At 38.6% G+C, this 19,218-nt stretch overlaps 1 protein-coding gene across 1 annotated transcript; it reads right to left on the bottom strand.

The window, feature by feature from the left end:
• Positions 1-414: 414 nt before the first annotated feature.
• Positions 415-18,372, bottom strand: LOC113168753. Its single transcript, XM_033326745.1, has 8 exons — positions 18,288-18,372; positions 14,942-15,274; positions 13,752-13,871; positions 13,558-13,662; positions 4,229-4,576; positions 3,667-3,996; positions 1,550-1,885; positions 415-527 (listed from the first exon to the last, which is right to left on the bottom strand). The coding sequence occupies exons 1-8, from the start codon at positions 18,361-18,363 to the stop codon at positions 415-417; spliced, it is 1,761 nt and encodes a 586-aa protein (XP_033182636.1). The 5' UTR covers positions 18,364-18,372.
• Between the last annotated feature and the right edge of the window lie 846 nt (positions 18,373-19,218).

The following is a 19,218-nucleotide window of genomic DNA, read 5'->3' as shown; positions in this document are numbered from 1 at the left end:
AACATAACATAACATAACATAACATAACATAACATAACACAACATAACATAAAATAACATAACATAACATAACGTGAGAAAACAAAACACAATTATTTTTAGTTTAGTTTTTGTTTTATTTGTCAAATTTAAATTATTTAGATCATCAAACAAATTCATATTTGTTTTTATTAAACTATAATATATAATATAATATATTATTTATATTTGAATTGAATTTATCAAGTTTCAATTTCTATTTTTTTCCAGGTAACAAAATCAAAGTAACACATGATGTAATACATACATTTAGCTGTTTAAGGGTTGATGGACATGGGGGCAAACGTTAACATATTACACAGTAAACTGAATAAAATGTGCAGAACAACGAAGCTAAATATTATAAACAGAAAATGGTAAATGTTCCACTTTATCTTAGAAATGATGCTCAGTGGTGACGTGGGCCACGGCCTCATCAAACTCTTCATACAACCCATCGCTCTCTTCATTCGGTGCAGGTGTTGTCATGGAGACAGGTGTGTTTCTTCCTGCAGAGTTCAGAGGTCATGTTGTTAATCATTTTGTTGCTTCATATCTGCAGAACTATTAACACTTATTAGCACATTAGCATCTTCTGTGATTTGTGTTTACTGCTGATTAGCTAATGTTATTATGCTGATATTAGCATTTAGATCAAAGCCTCACAAAGATGTTAACATGTCTAACTGATGTCAGAGTAAATGAATATCATAGTGCTACTATAGACTGCTGAGGGACAGTGCTGCATGAGCTCCTCTCCTCACAGCCTGAATTGATTTGAACATACCTGTGGCTCTACGTAGATGTAAAGAGATCAGGAGAAGTGTAGAAATGAAGTAAGGACAGAACACCACGATGATTCTCATCACACAATAAGAAGATGGAGTGTTACCTAACAAAAAATAAATGTTACCTTAACAATAAAATAAATTTGAACCTAACTGGAAACCTGTGAGTTGCCAAACCTTCAGCAATTACTGTTGCTGCACCATATATCTTTTATTTTATAACCACATTCACCACTGTACTGTCTGTATATATGAATCTTTATATAAAACAATGTTAAAATTTTAACTAATTAGATGTTTGGATTTTACCATGAATGTTTCTTAAAGTCACTAAATACCATGTGTCTTTTCTTAGTAAATAGATTGATATTAATGGTGCCTGCATTTTCTAAAGATCGTACAGTAAAGCCTACTAACATAACTTCAATTGCTCATGTTGTTTTCTGCTGATCTGAACCAGGTGATGAGTGAAGAACACAACAGAATCCATTTCCTCTTCAAACTCCTGTCAGACATTATCTACTGCACTTTGATCCCATCACTCATACCAGCTGTTTTCTACAAAGTCTCATCAACACCAACATCTGATCTGTGATGTTTCACTCTCACATCAACAACCAGGAAGCAGCTTCAACTCTGATCCACACACACACACACACACACACACACACACACACACACACACACACACACACACACACACACACACACACACACACACACACACACACAAATTAACTCACCTGGTTCAACCACTGTCAGGTTGATAACATTGACGAGGACAGTGTTCAAATCGCCCGTCTTCCAGTTTGTTTTATTGTGAATGACTTCACATTTATATCTTCCATTGTCATCAGTTGTCACATTCTTCAGAATCAGAGACACGTCTCCGTTCTTCATCTCCCTGTCCTTCAGCTCCACTCGGTCCTTAAAAGACGGATGCTGTCTTTCTAGATCAGTCTGTCCATCCTGGTACAAATAGACTGAATCTGGCTGCAGGTCAGATCGGGTCCACATAACAGCTGTGATGGATTTGTTTCTGGGACTTCGACATGGCAGAGTGACGTCAGAGTGAATGTCTGAAAGAGGAGCAAAAACACACAGGGATGTTGATTATAAATCAAATCTGTGTCAAATTAAGTCTACAAATGAAAAATACAGATGACGTAAAATTTAGAGCATTCTTGAGTGTGATATCTACAAGTTAAATAAATGTAGGCAATGGACTTGGATTTACCCATGATTTCAAATCACTCCCAAATCATACTAATAAGTTCTTATGGAATCATGAGTTCAAAACCATGCAGCATTTGTTCCTTTTTGGTCCTAGTGGATTTGAAAAGAGTTCCACAGAAGCAATATTGCAGCAAATTATCAGAAAATTAAATTTGTCAAAATGAAAAACAACCAAGTTTTGAGTTCAAATGTCACTTTTCAGCCCAGCAGTGATGCAACATTCCTTATTTGTCACCTTATTACCAAGGACAGTGACAAGTCTAGATACATATCTATATTTTGTGTACTGTATATATATATATATATATATATATATATATATATATATATATATATATATATATATATATATATATATATCCAGTCTGCCTATCTGAGTACAAGATCAATAGAGACTGGGATCTACCATACCAGGCGGGACCCCAGGTGCAGGCTGTGCAAAGATGCCCCTGAAATAATACAGCAGATAATAGCGGGATGCAAGATGCTAACAGGCAGGGCAAACATAGAACGCTATAACCAAGTGGCTGGCATAGTTTACAGGAACATCTGTGCTGAGTACAAACTGGAAGTCCCAAAGTCAAAATGGGACACACCTCCAAAGGTGGTCAAGACAGAGCTAAGATCCTGTTGGACTTCCAGATACAGACTGACAAACTGGTTGTTATGAGTTTATGGTATGGTGCAGATTGTTTGCTTTTGTTTCAAATGGTTATGATAATGGAGTTATATTGAAATGTAAATATTACAATATGTAATTTACTGTAATGTAATACTAATGTACACCAAAGTCTTACTCTGACGTGATAAAGGGACATTAGCATATAAGGTGATGTGTCTCGCCAGACTCTAGAGATTTAGCGGGAGCACGCTAATGAAGAGCGCGCTCCATGGACTGCAGGTGAGCAGATGGCTCCTTCGAGACTCTGCTATATTGTATGTAAAGTTTAAGTTGTCTACGTCTGAAGCCAAAGCCAGACAGTCAAAGAGACTCAAAGACTTATGGACCTCTTTTCATGACAAGCGGCCAACGAGGTATTTATGTACTTTGTTTAATGTGTTTAAAGTGTCTTTATTTTTGTTCGTACATGCTAGGTGTCCAAAATACAGTTCTTAGTCAGCTCAGTGGATCAACGATGGTGGAATGATCTACCCACTTCTGTATACTTAGCTGCCTCACTCTCAACTTTCCAAAACTTGCTGAAAAGTTTTCCTGCCTTTCCAACCTTACTTTCTACCCTTTATCTTTTAATTTGGATTCTTGTGCCTTCTAGGTTTGCCTACCTGCCTCTGTATGTGGTCTCTTCCTATCATTAAGCAACACGCACTACTTCAGCTTGCCTCCTTCATGCTTTTGGGTACCGTAGCCAAGCCAAGCAATACATAACCTTCGTCATATTTCCTCGTCTTAGCTTTCAACTGACTTTTATTTCTCTCATTACCTCTCTCTTTCTCTCTTTCTCTCTTTCTTGTCACCCCTGTTAAATATTTTTTCATGGTGTGTCTTGAGGGTTTGTTCACTACACTTCAAACCTCCCGCTCTGTGCAGTATGTGAATGTGATTTTAACTTGGACCGATAAAGTTTGTTCCAAGACAAAGACACATTCAACTTCACCACCTCACCTGATTGATGAACATCTAGATCAATGATACTCTCCCAGAAGTTTATTTCATTTGGGAAGACATGACACTCGTACGTTCCAGTGTCATTAACTGTTACTTCCTTTAGAATCAAAGAGAGGCCTCCATCCTTCATCTGACCATTCTTCAGCTCCACCCTCTTCTTAAAAGATGGATGTTGGCCTTCTGGTTCAGACTGCCCATCCCGGTATACAAGTACAGAACCTTGCTCAAGTTCATGTCTGGTCCACTCCATTGCTAAACAAGTGTTTTGAAGAACCCCACATGGCAGATTGACAGTTTGTCCAGAAGAAGCTGTGATATTTATCGGGACTAAAGTAAAGAACAAGGAAGAAATGAAAAAAACGAGGTTAAAATATAATTTTCAGAATTAGTAAAACCATAGTTTAAATTATAGGTGCACTAAGTGGAGTTCACTCCCATAACTTGGTCAAAATGTCAAAACAAAACAAGACTGGTTGTTAAGACACTTCAGATTCACTAAACAAAGACAGCCGTACACTGACTACAGCTAGTCCAGCACTTTGCTGCACTACAAACTCACCTGGTTGATACATGATAAGGTAGATGAAACTGGGCTCAGTACAAGTCATCTCATGGTTTGCGTCTTTCTCTGTAACATAACACACGTATGAACCGCCGTCAAAGCTCATCACATTCTTCAGAACCAGTGATACATCTCCGTCCTTCATATTTCTGTCCTTCAGCTCCACTCTGTTCTTAAAAGCTGGATGCTGGTCTTCTGGTTTAGGCTGTCCATCCCGATACAAATAAACAAAACCTTTTTCCAGATCAGACTTGACCCAGTCTACACCTGTGAATCTGGTGTTGTTGCGACTTCGACATGGGAGAGTTACAGTGGTTCCAAGATAAGCTTTTATGATTATATGATCTGAAAAACACAGAGCAGAAGAAACATTGAACTACAACTACACCCACAATGTTCACACACATCTAAATCCACCACTTACCATCAAACGTCAGAGCAAACATCCATAAACATGTGAAAAAAGCTACAGGTGACAAAGAAAATGAAGCCATGACAGCAGAGCAGCTGTGGTCTGTGCTCAAACTAAAAGTGTTCTTCCTTTTCTACTGGTGCTGCCCACAAACTGTTGAGGAGGGAGTGCATATATAGTTTGTAAATTTCCATTTTCTATGCTCAGATCGGTCCCCATGTGTTGCTGTGGCTCATGTGCTGGATGCAAATTAATCACAGCTTTAACACACACAAAAAAAAAGAATTGTTGTTTACACCAAGCAGATTGGAAGTTTCTTTGTGGCCGCCCAGTTTCCTCTTTCTTTTCAAACATCCACAGCAGAGGTGTTAATTATCAAAAAACACAGATAAAACCTCCCTGTAGTTAATAAACTTGGTGAATATTTCTACAACAGCAGTGTAATTAATATTTATAGTATAGTCCATGTATTACAGTACTACTAGTAGTGATAGTAATAGTAGTAAATATGCCAACAGCATGTGATCAGGTGTAGTACCTGTTATAATGTACCATCATTTGTTTAATACCATCACTTCCTCTTTTTAAATATGTCTTTTGATGCTGCTCTTGTTGCTGCAGCTTCAACTGCATATGACCTCTCTCTAATGTCGAGGATGATGTTAGGGACTTTTATTCATACAACAGGATGTAACATATGTATTTTTGGAGTGTGAGAGTCATGTACATTTAGCTGAATGGCAGCTAGATGCTTTATCTAAAGTAACTAAGTGAGGTGCAAAGCAAGCAAGATATCGAAGCCAAGGAGGAAATCATTAAAGCAAAGTGCTATAGGATTATCATGATTTTAAAGATTCAAGTGCACAGGAAGTTAAGGAGGCGTTCTGTTCTCAACAGGTCAGTAGAAAATACACACTGGTTGAAATTTCATCTCCTGTTTTCAGGCCTCCGAGGTTAACACACACATTCAACCCAACATGACTCTATATATGTTTCTGTCCTGTCAGTAGCTTTATGTTTAGGGTGAACCACAACATTAATGTACATAAACTACACTTTTTTCAACTAAACAGTGCCCTGGGGGAATTAGCTCAAGTGGTAGAGTACTTCCGTTGCATGTGAGAGGTAGTGGGCTCGATGCCCACTTCCTTGGGACGACATGTAGATCAGTTGGTAGAGCAGTCATATATAAACCCAGGATCAGTGGTTCAACTCCTGGTTCCTCCTGGCTATTTGTCAAAGTGTCTTTCCACATGACACCAAAATCCCACAGTAGTGCCGTCATCTACTGCAGCTGTCCAAGCAACAATTTTCCCAAACGGTACAATAAATTATGTCATTATCATTATTAATACCTACTCAGTAGTGACCAGTATTAATAAGCAATGCAAAGACATTGATGTCATAGTTTCAAAGTAATTTGGTTAATGAATGAGTCAAAATGATGAATTGATGATGAAATTAAATCACTTTTCCAGAGAAAATATGAAGGTTCAGGGGTGTGGAGCAACAGGTTATCCAGTTTATGAACTGTCCGACCAAGGGGGAGGGTAATTCATGTTTATGGTATAGTCCATGTATTGCAGTACTACTAGTAGTGATAGTAATAGTAGTAAATATGCCAACAGCATGTGATCAGATGTAGTACCTGTTGTAATCGACCACCATTTGTTTTTCACCATCACTTCCTCTTTTTAAATATGTCTTTTGATGCTGCTCTTGTTGCTGCAGCTTCAACTGCATATGACCTCTCTCTAATGTCGATGATGATGTTAGGGACTTTTGTTCATACAACAGGATGTTACATATATATTTTTGGAGTGTGAGAGTCATGTAAACCTGCGCCACCTACGACCACCTGCGCAGTAAACTTGTATGAAGATTTCCAGTCAGGATTTAGAGTTCATCATAGTAAAGAACCAGCATTGGTAAAGGTCACTAATGATCTTCTACTAGCATCAGACAATGGACTACTCTCTATACTCGTCATGTTAGATCTTAGTGCTGCATTCGACACTATAGATCACAACATTTTATTACACAGACTGGAACATGTCATTGGAATCAAAGGAACACTAGAGTGGTTTAAATCGTATCTATCAGATAGATTTCAGTTTGTAGATGTTAATGATGAGTCTTCCATGCACAGCAAAGTTAGCTATGGAGTTCCACAGGGATCTGTGCTTGGCCCGATTCTTTTCACTCTATATATGTCCCCTATAGGCAATATTATTAGGAAACACTCTATAAATTTCCATTGTTATGCAGATGATACCCAGCTATATTTATCTATGAAACCAGGAGAAACTAATCAATTAGTCAAACTTCAGGAATGCTTAAAAGACATAAAGACCTGGATGACCTCCAATTTCCTTCTCCTAAATCCAGACAAGACAGAGGTTATACTGTTTGGGCCTAAAAATCTCAGAGACACTATGTCTAATCACGTTCTCACCCTTGATGACTTAGTATTGGCCTCAAGTAATACTGTAAGAAATCTCGGAGTTATCTTTGATCAGGACATCTCCTTTACTTCATACATCAAAGAAATCTCTAGAACTGCCTTTTTTCACCTGAGAAACATTAAAGTTAAAATTAGGAGCATCCTGTCCCAAAGTGATGCTGAAAAACTAGTCCATGCATTTGTTACTTCCAGACTGGACTATTGTAATTCCTTATTAATAGTTTGTTCCAATAACTCATTAAAGAGCCTCCAGTTAATCCAAAATGCTGCAGCCAGAGTTCTGACTGGAATTAGTAAGAGAGATCATATTTCTCCTACGTTAGCTTCTCTCCATTGGCTCCCTGTTAAATCCAGAATTGAATTTAAAATTCTTCTCCTCACTTATAAATCCCTTAATAATCAGGCTCCATCTTATCTTAAAGACCCTCATAGTTCCATATCTTCCAAGCAGAACTCTACGTTCTCAGACTGCAGGTTTACTTGTGGTTCCTAGAGTTTCCAAATGTAGAATGGGAGGCAGAGCCTTTAGATATCAAGCTCCTCTCCTGTGGAACCAGCTCCCAGTTCAGGTTCTGGAGGCAGACACCCTCTCTACATTTAAGACTAGACTTAAAACTTTCCTTTTTTATAAAGCTTATAGTTAGAGATGGATCAGGTGACTCTGAACCATCTCTTAGTTATGCTGATATAGGTTAGTCTGCTGGGGGACCTCTACTGATAAACTGAGCTCCTCTCCTCTCTCCTTTCTCCTCTATCCATTCTAATTCTACCATTTCATGTCATTAACTTTGTGTCTTCTCTCTCCTGTAGTTGTGTTTCCTCCTCTCTGTCTCCTCCTCTCTGTACTTTTCTGCAGGTATCCTCGGCCTGGAGCTGTACATCTCCAGAATCCAGTTGACCTGTCCAGTGTTCTTGCTGCTTGTTGTTTTTGTTGCCTGATGTTCTTTTCTCTCTTTTCTTTCCACTCACACCAACCGGTCAAGTTGGATGGCCGCCCACTATGAGCCTAGTTCTGCTGGAGGTTTCTTCCTTTCTTTCTTTCTTTAAGGAATAGTTCTGTTCTCAGCAGGTCAGTAGAAAATAAACACTGGTTAAAGTTTCATCTCCAGTTTTCAGGCCTCCAAGGTTAACACACACATTCAACCCAACATGATTCTATATATTTTTCTGTCCTGTCAGTATGTTTAGGGTGAACCACAACATTAATGTACATTAACTACACTTCTTTTCAACTAAACAGTGCCCTGGTCATGGGGGAATTAGCTCAAGTGTTGAAGCACTTCCGTCGCATGTAGTGGGCTCGATGCCCACTTTCTTGGGACGACATGTAGATCAGTTGGTAGAGCAGTCATATATAAACCCAGGATCAGTGGTTCAACTCCTGGTTCCTCCTGGCTATATGTCAAAGTGACAACAATTCCTCCAAGGGGATCAATAAAGTAATTATTAACGTCTACTCAGTAGTGACCAGTATTAACTATCAAGGCAAAGACATTGATGACATAGTTTCAAAGTTCTGAGACAGAATTGTCTATCTGCTGGGAGAGAAATTAAAAAAACATGCGGGTTAACACTCCCCTGATGTCCTGGATCATGGACTACCTCACTAACCGCCCACAGTACGTCCACCTACAGAACTGTGTGTTGGTCTGTATCACAGGTTCTCCACAGGGGACAGTTCTGCCTCCATTTCGCTTCACCCTGTACACCTCAGACTTCAGGTACAACTCAGAATATGTTATGATAAGTTTTAATAAAGAAATTCAAACAAATAAAGGTTATGTGGTGAACAGCCTTCATCTCTGATTTGGAGGAGGGACTGAGACTCTTTTTATAATGGGACCCAATGAGAAATTTAGACGACACTGTCTCAAAACTTGGTCCCACTATTCAAAAACCAGAAGTCCTGCTGTTACGAGAAAATATAACTGTCAAAACTTAATAAGTAGAAAGTGCCTGCATTTTTAAAATGTATGTATTTGTGAAGTATGACGATACAGGAAGCTGACCAAAAGAGGAAGGTTGACACGAAGTTGAACAGTGACTCTCACAGACAGCAAATCAAAAAACATTGAATAAAATCAGAAGTTGAAAAGTTAAAAAGTGAAACCTAGTATCACATAGTTTCATAAAGAAGACACGTGTTTAGAAAGTTGAAGGACGTTTCTATGACTCAGCTTTGAGAACTAGTTAATAACAACAGTGGGAGAAATAATAAACTTCTTCAGAGCTCCAGACTCCAAAACAATATCCACAATACAAAATGTTTATTTAAAGCCACAATACAGGTGAGAAAACAGCTGTTTAGATAGGACAGAAGGAAGAATAACAGCAGTAACAGCCATAAACTCAGAGGTGGGGAACTGTAATGTTACTGTTCCACTGGGATGTGCAACACATGTTAAAAAGTTATTCTCTGTAAAGTAGCAGCACTAAGTGTTGGAAAGCTGTAATACTGACATGGTTTAGATGTTCACACACAGAACAAACTGACATTACAACACCATACAGTGCTGTGATTACATCCTAATAATGTCTCCTTGTTATTATTTTACACATTTCTTCAAGTTTTTCCTGTAATTACAACTTTGATGTCCTGACATGATAATAGCCAGAGGAACTAGTGTAGAATCAGTTCTGTGATCTGACAGCGTCAGACTATGGCTTTGTGGTACAGGACACAGGTGTAATTCTGTCTCCAGCTTGACTAGTCTGCCACCTAGTGGTGTTTTGTCCATATTTCATCTCATCATGGTCAGAATCAGAATCAGAATCAGAATCCTTTATTGTCATTGTACAGAATACAACAAGTGGTGGTACTATAAATCTAAATCTAAGTATGTAAAAGTATATAAATAAAAAATAAAGAAATACTTAAATAATAAAGAACTAATAAAGAAGGCCCACTTGGGGTATCCACAGGTATTGACATCTGTCTTTAGATGCTTGCTTTCCTTCTTTTGGACTTCTGTGGAGGGTGAGTTTCTGTAAACCTCTATTTCCAGTCTTCCGTCTGACCCAATGATGACCGCCCAGTCCAGAAAGGCCAAACGGTTATCTTTGGTGTCTCTAGTGAAACAGATGTTGGTGTCCACTGAGATAATGTGGTCTGTGAAAGCCCATACCTCCTGGATCCACATATCTGAACCAGTGGGTCAGTGCTCCAAACCTGGAGCATACATTTGTGGCCTCTTACCAACTATCTTCAGATTGAAGAAGCTACTTGGGTGAGTAGCTAAACATTTAAAAAAAGGAAGTCCAGTTGCCATGACTGAACTTCCAGTTGAACTAGTCCACTTCTCCACTCCTCTTGAATCCCTGACTTCTTGATCCACTATCTAATCTACTCATCATTTTCTTCAAAGTATTTCCTGCACACTCTCAACACTTGTCAACATATTCCTTCTGCACTCTTCATCATTCGAACTTGAAGCACATCTTTACCATTTCTTTCCTTCGTCTGCCCAGTCAATAGAAGTCCTTTTGGTCTAAGTCCTTCCTTAGTGTTTACCTTCTTGTACAACTCCTCATATGCCTCTTCCTTCACCTTCCTCCATATCTCCTAGTACTCCCATGTGTTTCTCAACTGTCTTACCATCCCAATTTCTTTCACCTGCCTGATCTTCCTCATTTCGGTACCAGTTGTCTCCTTTTCTCTGTTCAGATATGATACCAATTATCTTCCTAGCTGTCTTATTACTTACTTTGTTTTACCAAGTTGTTGCCCAGCCATCCAGTTCCTCTTTGTATAGTTTGTGCCGGTTAATGTCCATCAAATATATCATGATCAAAAACTATAATATTCACAGATTCAGTTTTCCAACTTCACTTTGTGTCCACCCTGAGTCACCACCTCCTGATCCCTGGTTTAGTCCTCCCTCTCTTCCTATTTTTCAGCTCCACAGTCATCTTACAAACAACCATCCAATTCTGTCTAGCTTAACTATCCACTGTCACCACATTACAGTCTGTATTTTCTAGAAAGTTTTCTATCAATTTTCTGCATAAAACCTAGTTCTTCCTGTGCACACCCTCCCACAATCTATATTTTCTAAAATATTTGACCAGATAATCATTTCATATTAAATAATCATGAAATGTCATAAATATCTAGATTAAGATTACGTAGTAACATTTGATACAACCCCAAACGGTACAATTAGTTTATGATTTTTCTATTCAAAAAGGTCAAAACTGCAGAATAAAGTTCAATTATAGTAATTTACAGAATAAATTAATGATGATGTGCTGTGCATTTTAGTTCTCAGTGTAAATGTGTTACTCCCTTTATTACCTTTTCCTGTTGGTATTAGCATATTTACCTCAAGTCTTCAAAGTAGATCTTGGATATTGTCATGAATAAGGAGGGGGACGAGGCAGGAATGAACTGAAAACGGGATTTATTATTGAGAACTACAAAAACAGGGAAACTAAGGGGGGGTGTCAACAGACACTACAAAAATAGACAAAAACACCGAGGACAGAGTAATAACTGAAAACTACCAAAATGGCGTGGAACAAAGTAACAAATCAGGAACCAAAGTACTAAAGAAAACCGCTGCTCAATGGCAGGAAAACACTCACAGGAGAAACAGGTAACAATGTCCAAAAGTTCAGAGGGGAGAACCGAGTCCAGGGAATCCAGGGGGGGGAAGCAGACAGGGCTAAGGAGGATGAGCAGGAGCAGGCATGGGAAACAGGTGGGGGACAGGCTGGGACATGAAGACGATCTGACAGGGGAAAAAGGACTGAGGAGAGTTTTTGTAGCCAGAGGGGAACACAGGTGAGTCCAATGTTCAGCTGATTGCTGTGAGCAGAGGGAGAGAAGGGGCAGGTGGGCGGAGTCCAGAGGGAGGAAAACCAAGGCTGGCCGGGGCCAGGCCGAAACCATGACAGATATAATAATTATCATTTACCTGATCTTATATAAACTTGTTATAGTCAAGTATAAATGGCTCCCTGATGCTGAAGAACCAAAACACTGAAGGTTAATACTTTGAGGAAACTCAAGCTAATGCTTTTATGGAAAGGAGAAATATTTTGTGGATGTTTAAATACATGGTAAATACCACGATTATAAAACACAATGTCTCACCGGGGTGTTTTGTACCTGTGTGACATTCTTTGGGCCTGCAAATATAAGTTTTTCCTGAAGTGTCCAGTGTTCATTTCTTTAGCTAGAAACACAAGTTCAGATGTGTAGAGTAGGTAGAGTGGAGATGTTAGTTCTGGGGCTTCGGCACTGGGTCAACCCAAGTGTTAAATGGCGCTTGATTAAGATCTGTGAGGAAGACAACGGTGAGGAAATGGGAAACGAGTTTCCCAAACAGCAGCATAGGGAAGGGTAGAGCGTCACACACGTCCACAGTCCAAAAAAACTTTAAAAAAACACATTCGTCTTCCTGAAACCAGAGACAATTCCAAAAGGTCCAGTTAATCCAGAGAGGGGAAATCCAAAGACAGAGCGGAAGTCCAGAACCAGATGAACAGTCGGGTGAGAGATCCAGAAGCAGATTCAGAGGTCAAGAATAAAGCCAGAGATTTACACCCAAGAAAAGAGATGGTTGGTTCAGGCAGGAGTCAGAAGAAGAACAGGCAATCTGGTAAAGTGTGGCGCTGCTTATAGAGGGGGAGGGACATGAGAAAGTACTTAGACTGATTAGAAATAAAGTTAATGAGGTGAAGTAGGGACCAGACAGGAAATGACAGGAACTTTCAAAATAAAACAAAAGAAGCAAATGGTGTCCACGATACGATTTAATATACCAATAACTTAATGATTAACTTTTTTTACACTGTGAGTATTTTTGAAGCACTGAGTGACAGATACAGTAGATAGACAAACAACATAAACATGTTCACTTATTCCCACAGTGAGAATTCAAAATGTAAAGTAGAACGTAAAGTTACATAAGGTTAAATTTAGGTTGGTTGTCACATGTTACAATTTCTCAGTCATAAAAACCTGGAGAAGTTGGGACATGTTAGGAAAAATATAAATAAGAAAGAGAATTAATTAGCAAATATTTTTATTTTACTTTGACTGTAAATAGTATGAATACAACACATCACATGTTGACGCTGAGAAATGTTCACACAGATCAAGCTAATCAACAAAATATAGAAGGTTTGTTAAACTTCTTGTTTGGATTTCAAGATTTGTTTGAGAACAATCAACACATTTATTTATTCTAATTTAGATGATGAAATGTGAAAATACATAATCACTTGTTTAGAATCACACATAATCTAACAATATTCTTTATGCTGTTGATGTGTCAGGTTTAGAAATTCATTGGTGGTTAAATTTATTCTACAAGTCAACAAACCCCACTAACTGTGTTCCAGTAACCATCAAACAGTCTCACACAAAAAAAACAGAATGAAGAGTTGATAAGAAGAAAAACATAACACACAGAAAATGGTCATTTTACACTTGATCTCAGAAACGATGCTCAATGGTGACATCATCCATGATATAATCATTATGTTCGTCCAAGTCCTCCCCTCCTCGGTTGGACAGAGACATAGTCATGGAAACAGGCTGATTGCTTCCTGCAGGATTATGAGATAATTTAGTCATCACATGGTTTTAATTCAACCTGGAGACCTGGACAGAGAGTCAGTGACTGATTCAGAGTTACCTGTGGGTTTGCATTGATATAAAGACACCATGAGGAGAGTGGAGATGAAGAACGGACAGAACACCACCAGGTGGAGGAGGATTCTCACCACAGACAGATTTAGATCAGCTGGAGTTTGGACTTTGGAGGTAAAGAAATCAATCACACCTGGTTAGATAATGATTAAAATCAGAGTAGAGTGCAAGTTAGCCTGTTAGCCTGTTAGCTAGAGAAAAAGACACTGAGGAAACTTATTACTAACAATGGATAGTGTGGTGGACTATGGTAGTAATACCACAGAGCCTTTTGGGATATTTCTCAACTAGGCATTTTGGAATTAGGAAACATCCCCCAGTGGAGCAGTGTGTCTGACTGATGTGCTTTAAATTGCTGGACAACATTGGAGTAAGTTAGCTGCTATTCACTGCTGTTCAGTTTACATTGTATCATGTGTTAACAAAGTTTTCCCTTCAGTTCATCAGCTGTAAAGAGTGTGAGCAGACATATTTTAAATTTTCGTCTTTAATTGGCTCTTTCTGTAATGTAACTCTGGGTTAATAACAGACTTTTAGTAAATAAATAATGGTACTACAAACCTCATTTTCATTTAAGTTGTGTTTTGAAAAACAGTTGCTTGTTTTGCATTTAATTCCTGCGATGCCACAAAGTTTTTCTGAGACAAGGACCCCATCCCTACTTTGTCGGGTCACCAATTCGTGAAATATCAAATGAGTAACTCTTTTTGGAAACCATGGACATTGTAAGCATGTGAATTCGTGAAGGACCATAAAGAGGCACTAATGTTTACTTGAAAGGTTAAAGGTCAGGGTGATTGTGACCACTCTGAGAAACATATTTTTATATGATATGATATGATATGATATGATATGATATGATATGATATGATATGATATGATACTATCAGGTCAGAAAAATGTATTAGTAAATACATCTGTGATCTAGTTAGTGTAGTGGTAACATTGCTGTTTCTCATGTGGGAGACTGTGGTTCAAATCCTAGCTGTGGTCTACCTCCAGTAGGGGTCCTTAGGCAAGACCTCCTTATGCATACCCTTGGACTGACTTGTAAGTCGCTTTGGATAAAAGCGTCTGCTAAATCTAAATATTTGTGCTGTAGTTTTTTTAACAGGAATTTTATGTGAATTCTGAAGTCGGTTTTTGATAGAGGGACACTGAACTGCACAAACTCACCTGGTTTAACAGTCAGGTTGACGGCGCTGATGGGGTAAAAGTCTAGCCTTGAACAGGAGACACTGTTGTTATGACACTCATACATTCCAGTGTCGTTGATCGTCACATTCTTCAAAATCAAAGCCAGGTTTCCATCCTTCATCTGTTTGTCCTGCAGCTCCACTCGGTTCTTATAAGATGGATGCTGGCTTTCTTCAGGATCCCAAAGAGCCAAAATAAGACATTCTGTCAGGTCAGGTCTGGTCCACCTTACACCATAGATGAAAACTCCAGGATGAGTTTGACATGGCAGAGTGACAGTTTGTCCAGGTTCAGCTGTGATGTTGATTTGGACTAAAGATGAGAGAAAACAACAAGAAAAACACAAATCAGAGAGATTAAAAAGCTGAAGTACTGAAAAACTTCACCTGCAGTCATTCAGAGTAAGTGGCCAAGAAAAAGTGGACACTGATCCCTGCTCAGCTCTCACACACACACACACACACAAACACACCTTTACCTTTAGTTGTAAGACCAAAGATCCACAAATGAAAACATGAAAAACTGACATCATGGCAGCAGAGCGGTTTTTGCTGTGTGCTGAAACTGGATTTGTTCTTCTACTGGTTAGTTACTCACAGGAACTGACACTCACAAACACCTTTAGAGAAAGTGGTTAAAGCACATTTTAAGGATTCACTTGTTTAGGGTACAATCAATTGATAGAGTTTTTCGCAGGAGAACATAGGTCATTTGAATACATGTCAAGCCTTTCACATTTATATCTAAACTGACAATGGTAGAAACAAATATACAGTATACCCAGAGCTACGAATGGTTTCAATCATGTATTAGAATGGCACAGTCAAAGTCCAGACCTAAATCCAATTGAGAATCTGTGGCAAGAGTTGGAAACTGCTGTTCATAGAAGCTCTCCATCCAATCTGACTGAATTTATGCTATTTTGTAAAGAGAAATTGCCAAAAACATCACTGTCTAGACGTGAATAGCTGGTGGAGACATACCCCCAAAGACTTGCAGCTGCAATTGGTGGTTGAGTCAAAAGTAATGAATGTGTTTTTATCATCAGTTATTTTTATAGACACACACATACACACACCCCACACTTTTAAAAGGTCATCTATCATAAAAAATCCACTTCCTTAGGTGACATTTTGGTACATTTACATGACTCTAGGGTGTAGATGTAGACACACAGTTTGTTAGAAGTGCACTTCCTCCTATGCCGTCCTAGAACGTTCGAGGCGACGCAGACTAGAGTCGGTGGTCGGTGGCCACACCAAAACAGCACCCAAATTTGGCCCAAAACTGGATTTCACTGGCTTCAAAGAACTTATCCAAGTGTAACAGCATCAACACAGCACAAGCAGTTACCCTTGTTGTTGGATGTTCCAACCCGCACGAAGAAAAAGAAGAAAGCCTTTATTAGTCATATGTCACAAATGAAATTGGTCCTCTGCATTTAACCCATCCCCCTGGGGGGAGCAGTGGGCAGCTACATACAGCACCCAGGGAGCTAGCGTGGAGTGTGTTGCTCAGAACACACCTGGTGTTTGTGACAGGGTTTGAACCCCAAACTGTATTTACGGCCAATGATCTATCTCTCTCTTTTGTGCGGGTTGGAACAGATACAGTTCTGTTTATATTGCTTTAAGTTAGCTCAGAACTAACACATTAGTGTAGCTGTTTGACACAATGTTATACAGTTCTGGGGGTTATGCGTCCTTGTTGTATGTTGTGTCCATGTGTTTTTCCATGTATTACATTAATTCAAGCTAAGTAATGCTAGAGGTTTACAACTGCCAATCCTCAAGTTGCAACTTACATCTTGGTTCAATCAAAATTTAACGCCTCAATGACCAAGTCTCCAGCATCAACATCTGAATTGGGATCAAAAGGATGTGGTTGTACTCCAATAAGATTAAATAAGATGAATTTAATTATTCCCCTAATAAAAAGCGCAGGGACAACATTACATTTAAATACTAAGTGACACACCGTGAAGACAGCTCCCTCTGTCAGAGGACTTAAGGCACATGTTCAGACAGGCCACTGGAGGTGATCAACACAGTCTACATATCTGTATTGAAAATTTAAAGACACATTACTGAGTATTAATCTAAAGTTAAAACAGGAACAGAAACCAGAGTTCTTCCTGCTTCCCCATAAAATATTGGTAAATGGACTGAATTTTTAAGTACAAATTATTATTATTAGTAGTATTAGTAGTAATAATAAGTAATGATCACTCACTGGCGAAAATTAGAAGAAGTCATATCATAATTCTAACATGCAGAAAGACAAAAAGAATCAACATACTTATATTTCATCACTTACCCACATCATGAAGTTGCCACATAGCTGTGAAAAAAGTGACATATGATAAAGATATTAATGTTAAATGGGACGGGATGAACGAGTATGAACAAAAAGGGTTTAATATAAACTAAACACCCCCGTTCAAATACAGGGGAACCAAACAAGACAGAGGGAAACTAAACAAGCACGGATAATAATGAAACACAAGCAAACTCACTAATGAAAGTAACAAACAAAGATGAATGAACTAAAGCAGACAAACAACTAACATACACACTAGACATACAAAGTAACAACAAAACGTCACTGCTAAGACAGACAAAGACAAACTAACACTCAAGAACAAAGCGATAGTGCCAGGCCGGGTGGGCGGAAGGAGGCCTGGAGGAGGGCCCGAACCCATCAAACCGCAGACAAACAGAAACCGGGGAATTATGGTGGAGGAGAGCAAGGAGGGCTGACTGGGTAAAGGGTGTTACAAGAAACTCTCTTGAAGTCCCTTAGAGCGGCCATCACCAATTCTTTGAGGTCCTGAAACTCAGCATACATCATCAAGTAACCTTTTTTGACAAAGGTTTAGACATACTGTGAAAATGGCCTCAAAACGCTCCAAGGTCTCAATTGAGTATTGCCACCCTACTAAAAACTCTGCAGTAGAATACAAGTCCAAATATTCCTCCTCCAGTATGTCTGCCAGACCCCCATAACGTGCAAAACTAGGACAGGATGCAAGTCTGAAGCAACCAGTGGCGGAACATGAGGAATCCAGGGTCGTGAATATTGTCTGGTTTGTTCTGTTACAAACAGACGGACATGACGAACGAGTATGAACACAAAGTGTTAAAAATAAAATATTATGCTCATCATAGCAAACAGTTTTTGAAGCTAAAGTTAAAACAGGATCTGTCATTATTAACAACAGCTCCTCACTTTTTGATCATTAAAAACTTAAATGTGCAGTTCATCAAACGACATACAGAAGCTAAAAGAAGTGACACAATGAACACTGAAAGAACACATTTCTTACCATCAGAGTCTTCATAAGTCAGGACAAAGTTCAAGAAAAGAGCCACACATAAAACAGATGTGAATTTTAAAGCCATGAGAGCAAACGGTTGATGTCTGAGCTGAAGACAAACTGTTTTCCTCTTCCTTATACTGTTACTTTTATTTCACAGCATCTCAGTCTCAGTATCTGACACGGACCTGCCCACAGTGACCTTGAAGAAAACAGAACAGGCAGAGTTTAAACATGTTTAAGGAAATACATTTTAAACATGTTAAGACATCATCATCATTATCTTACTGTACTTCTACAACTCCTACATAAATATTCTTTATAATAGATGTGTTTACTAACACTAACAGAGAAAAGAAGTGTATCAAGGGGCTCTGACTTTATCAGAAAGAAAAGTTTGAATCACTTTTTGTTTAATCACACTTTACAGTAGTATCATTACTAACTGACTTATTTTAAAATTCATTGTGTATTTCTAAACAAATCACTTTGTTTTTTGTTTCCCTATTTAATACATGATTGTTGCTGGAAAAGACAATAATACCTAAACATGTGCATTCCCTTCACTTTCTAGTCATTAAATGGGTTCAGTATAGTTCAGTGTAACTCTCATGTGTCATTACATTGATTCTACCCGTTGGTTTGATGCACGTACACAAATTTACACAATAACATGTGGGTTTAACCTACATTCTGGACATATTCATAGTGGAAACAACCTTTTCAATTCAAATTTGAAAGTCCTGCTTCATAAAATAACAGCAGAAATGAAAGATGGCAAATAGAGGAAGGAAACAGCTACCAGACACTAAAGCATGTAACACTTGAAGTGCTCAGTACTTAGAATCTGTCTAGCACTTGGTTCCTGGAAACATGTGTGTGTCATATTAACTTGACCTGTAGTTATAATTCTTTATTGAGGTTTAATTTGCATGGGGTA

Source organism: Anabas testudineus, chromosome 18, assembly GCF_900324465.2.
Source record: "Anabas testudineus chromosome 18, fAnaTes1.2, whole genome shotgun sequence".
Classification (NCBI taxonomy): domain Eukaryota; kingdom Metazoa; phylum Chordata; class Actinopteri; order Anabantiformes; family Anabantidae; genus Anabas; species Anabas testudineus.
This window is presented reverse-complemented; position numbering and strand designations above follow the sequence as displayed.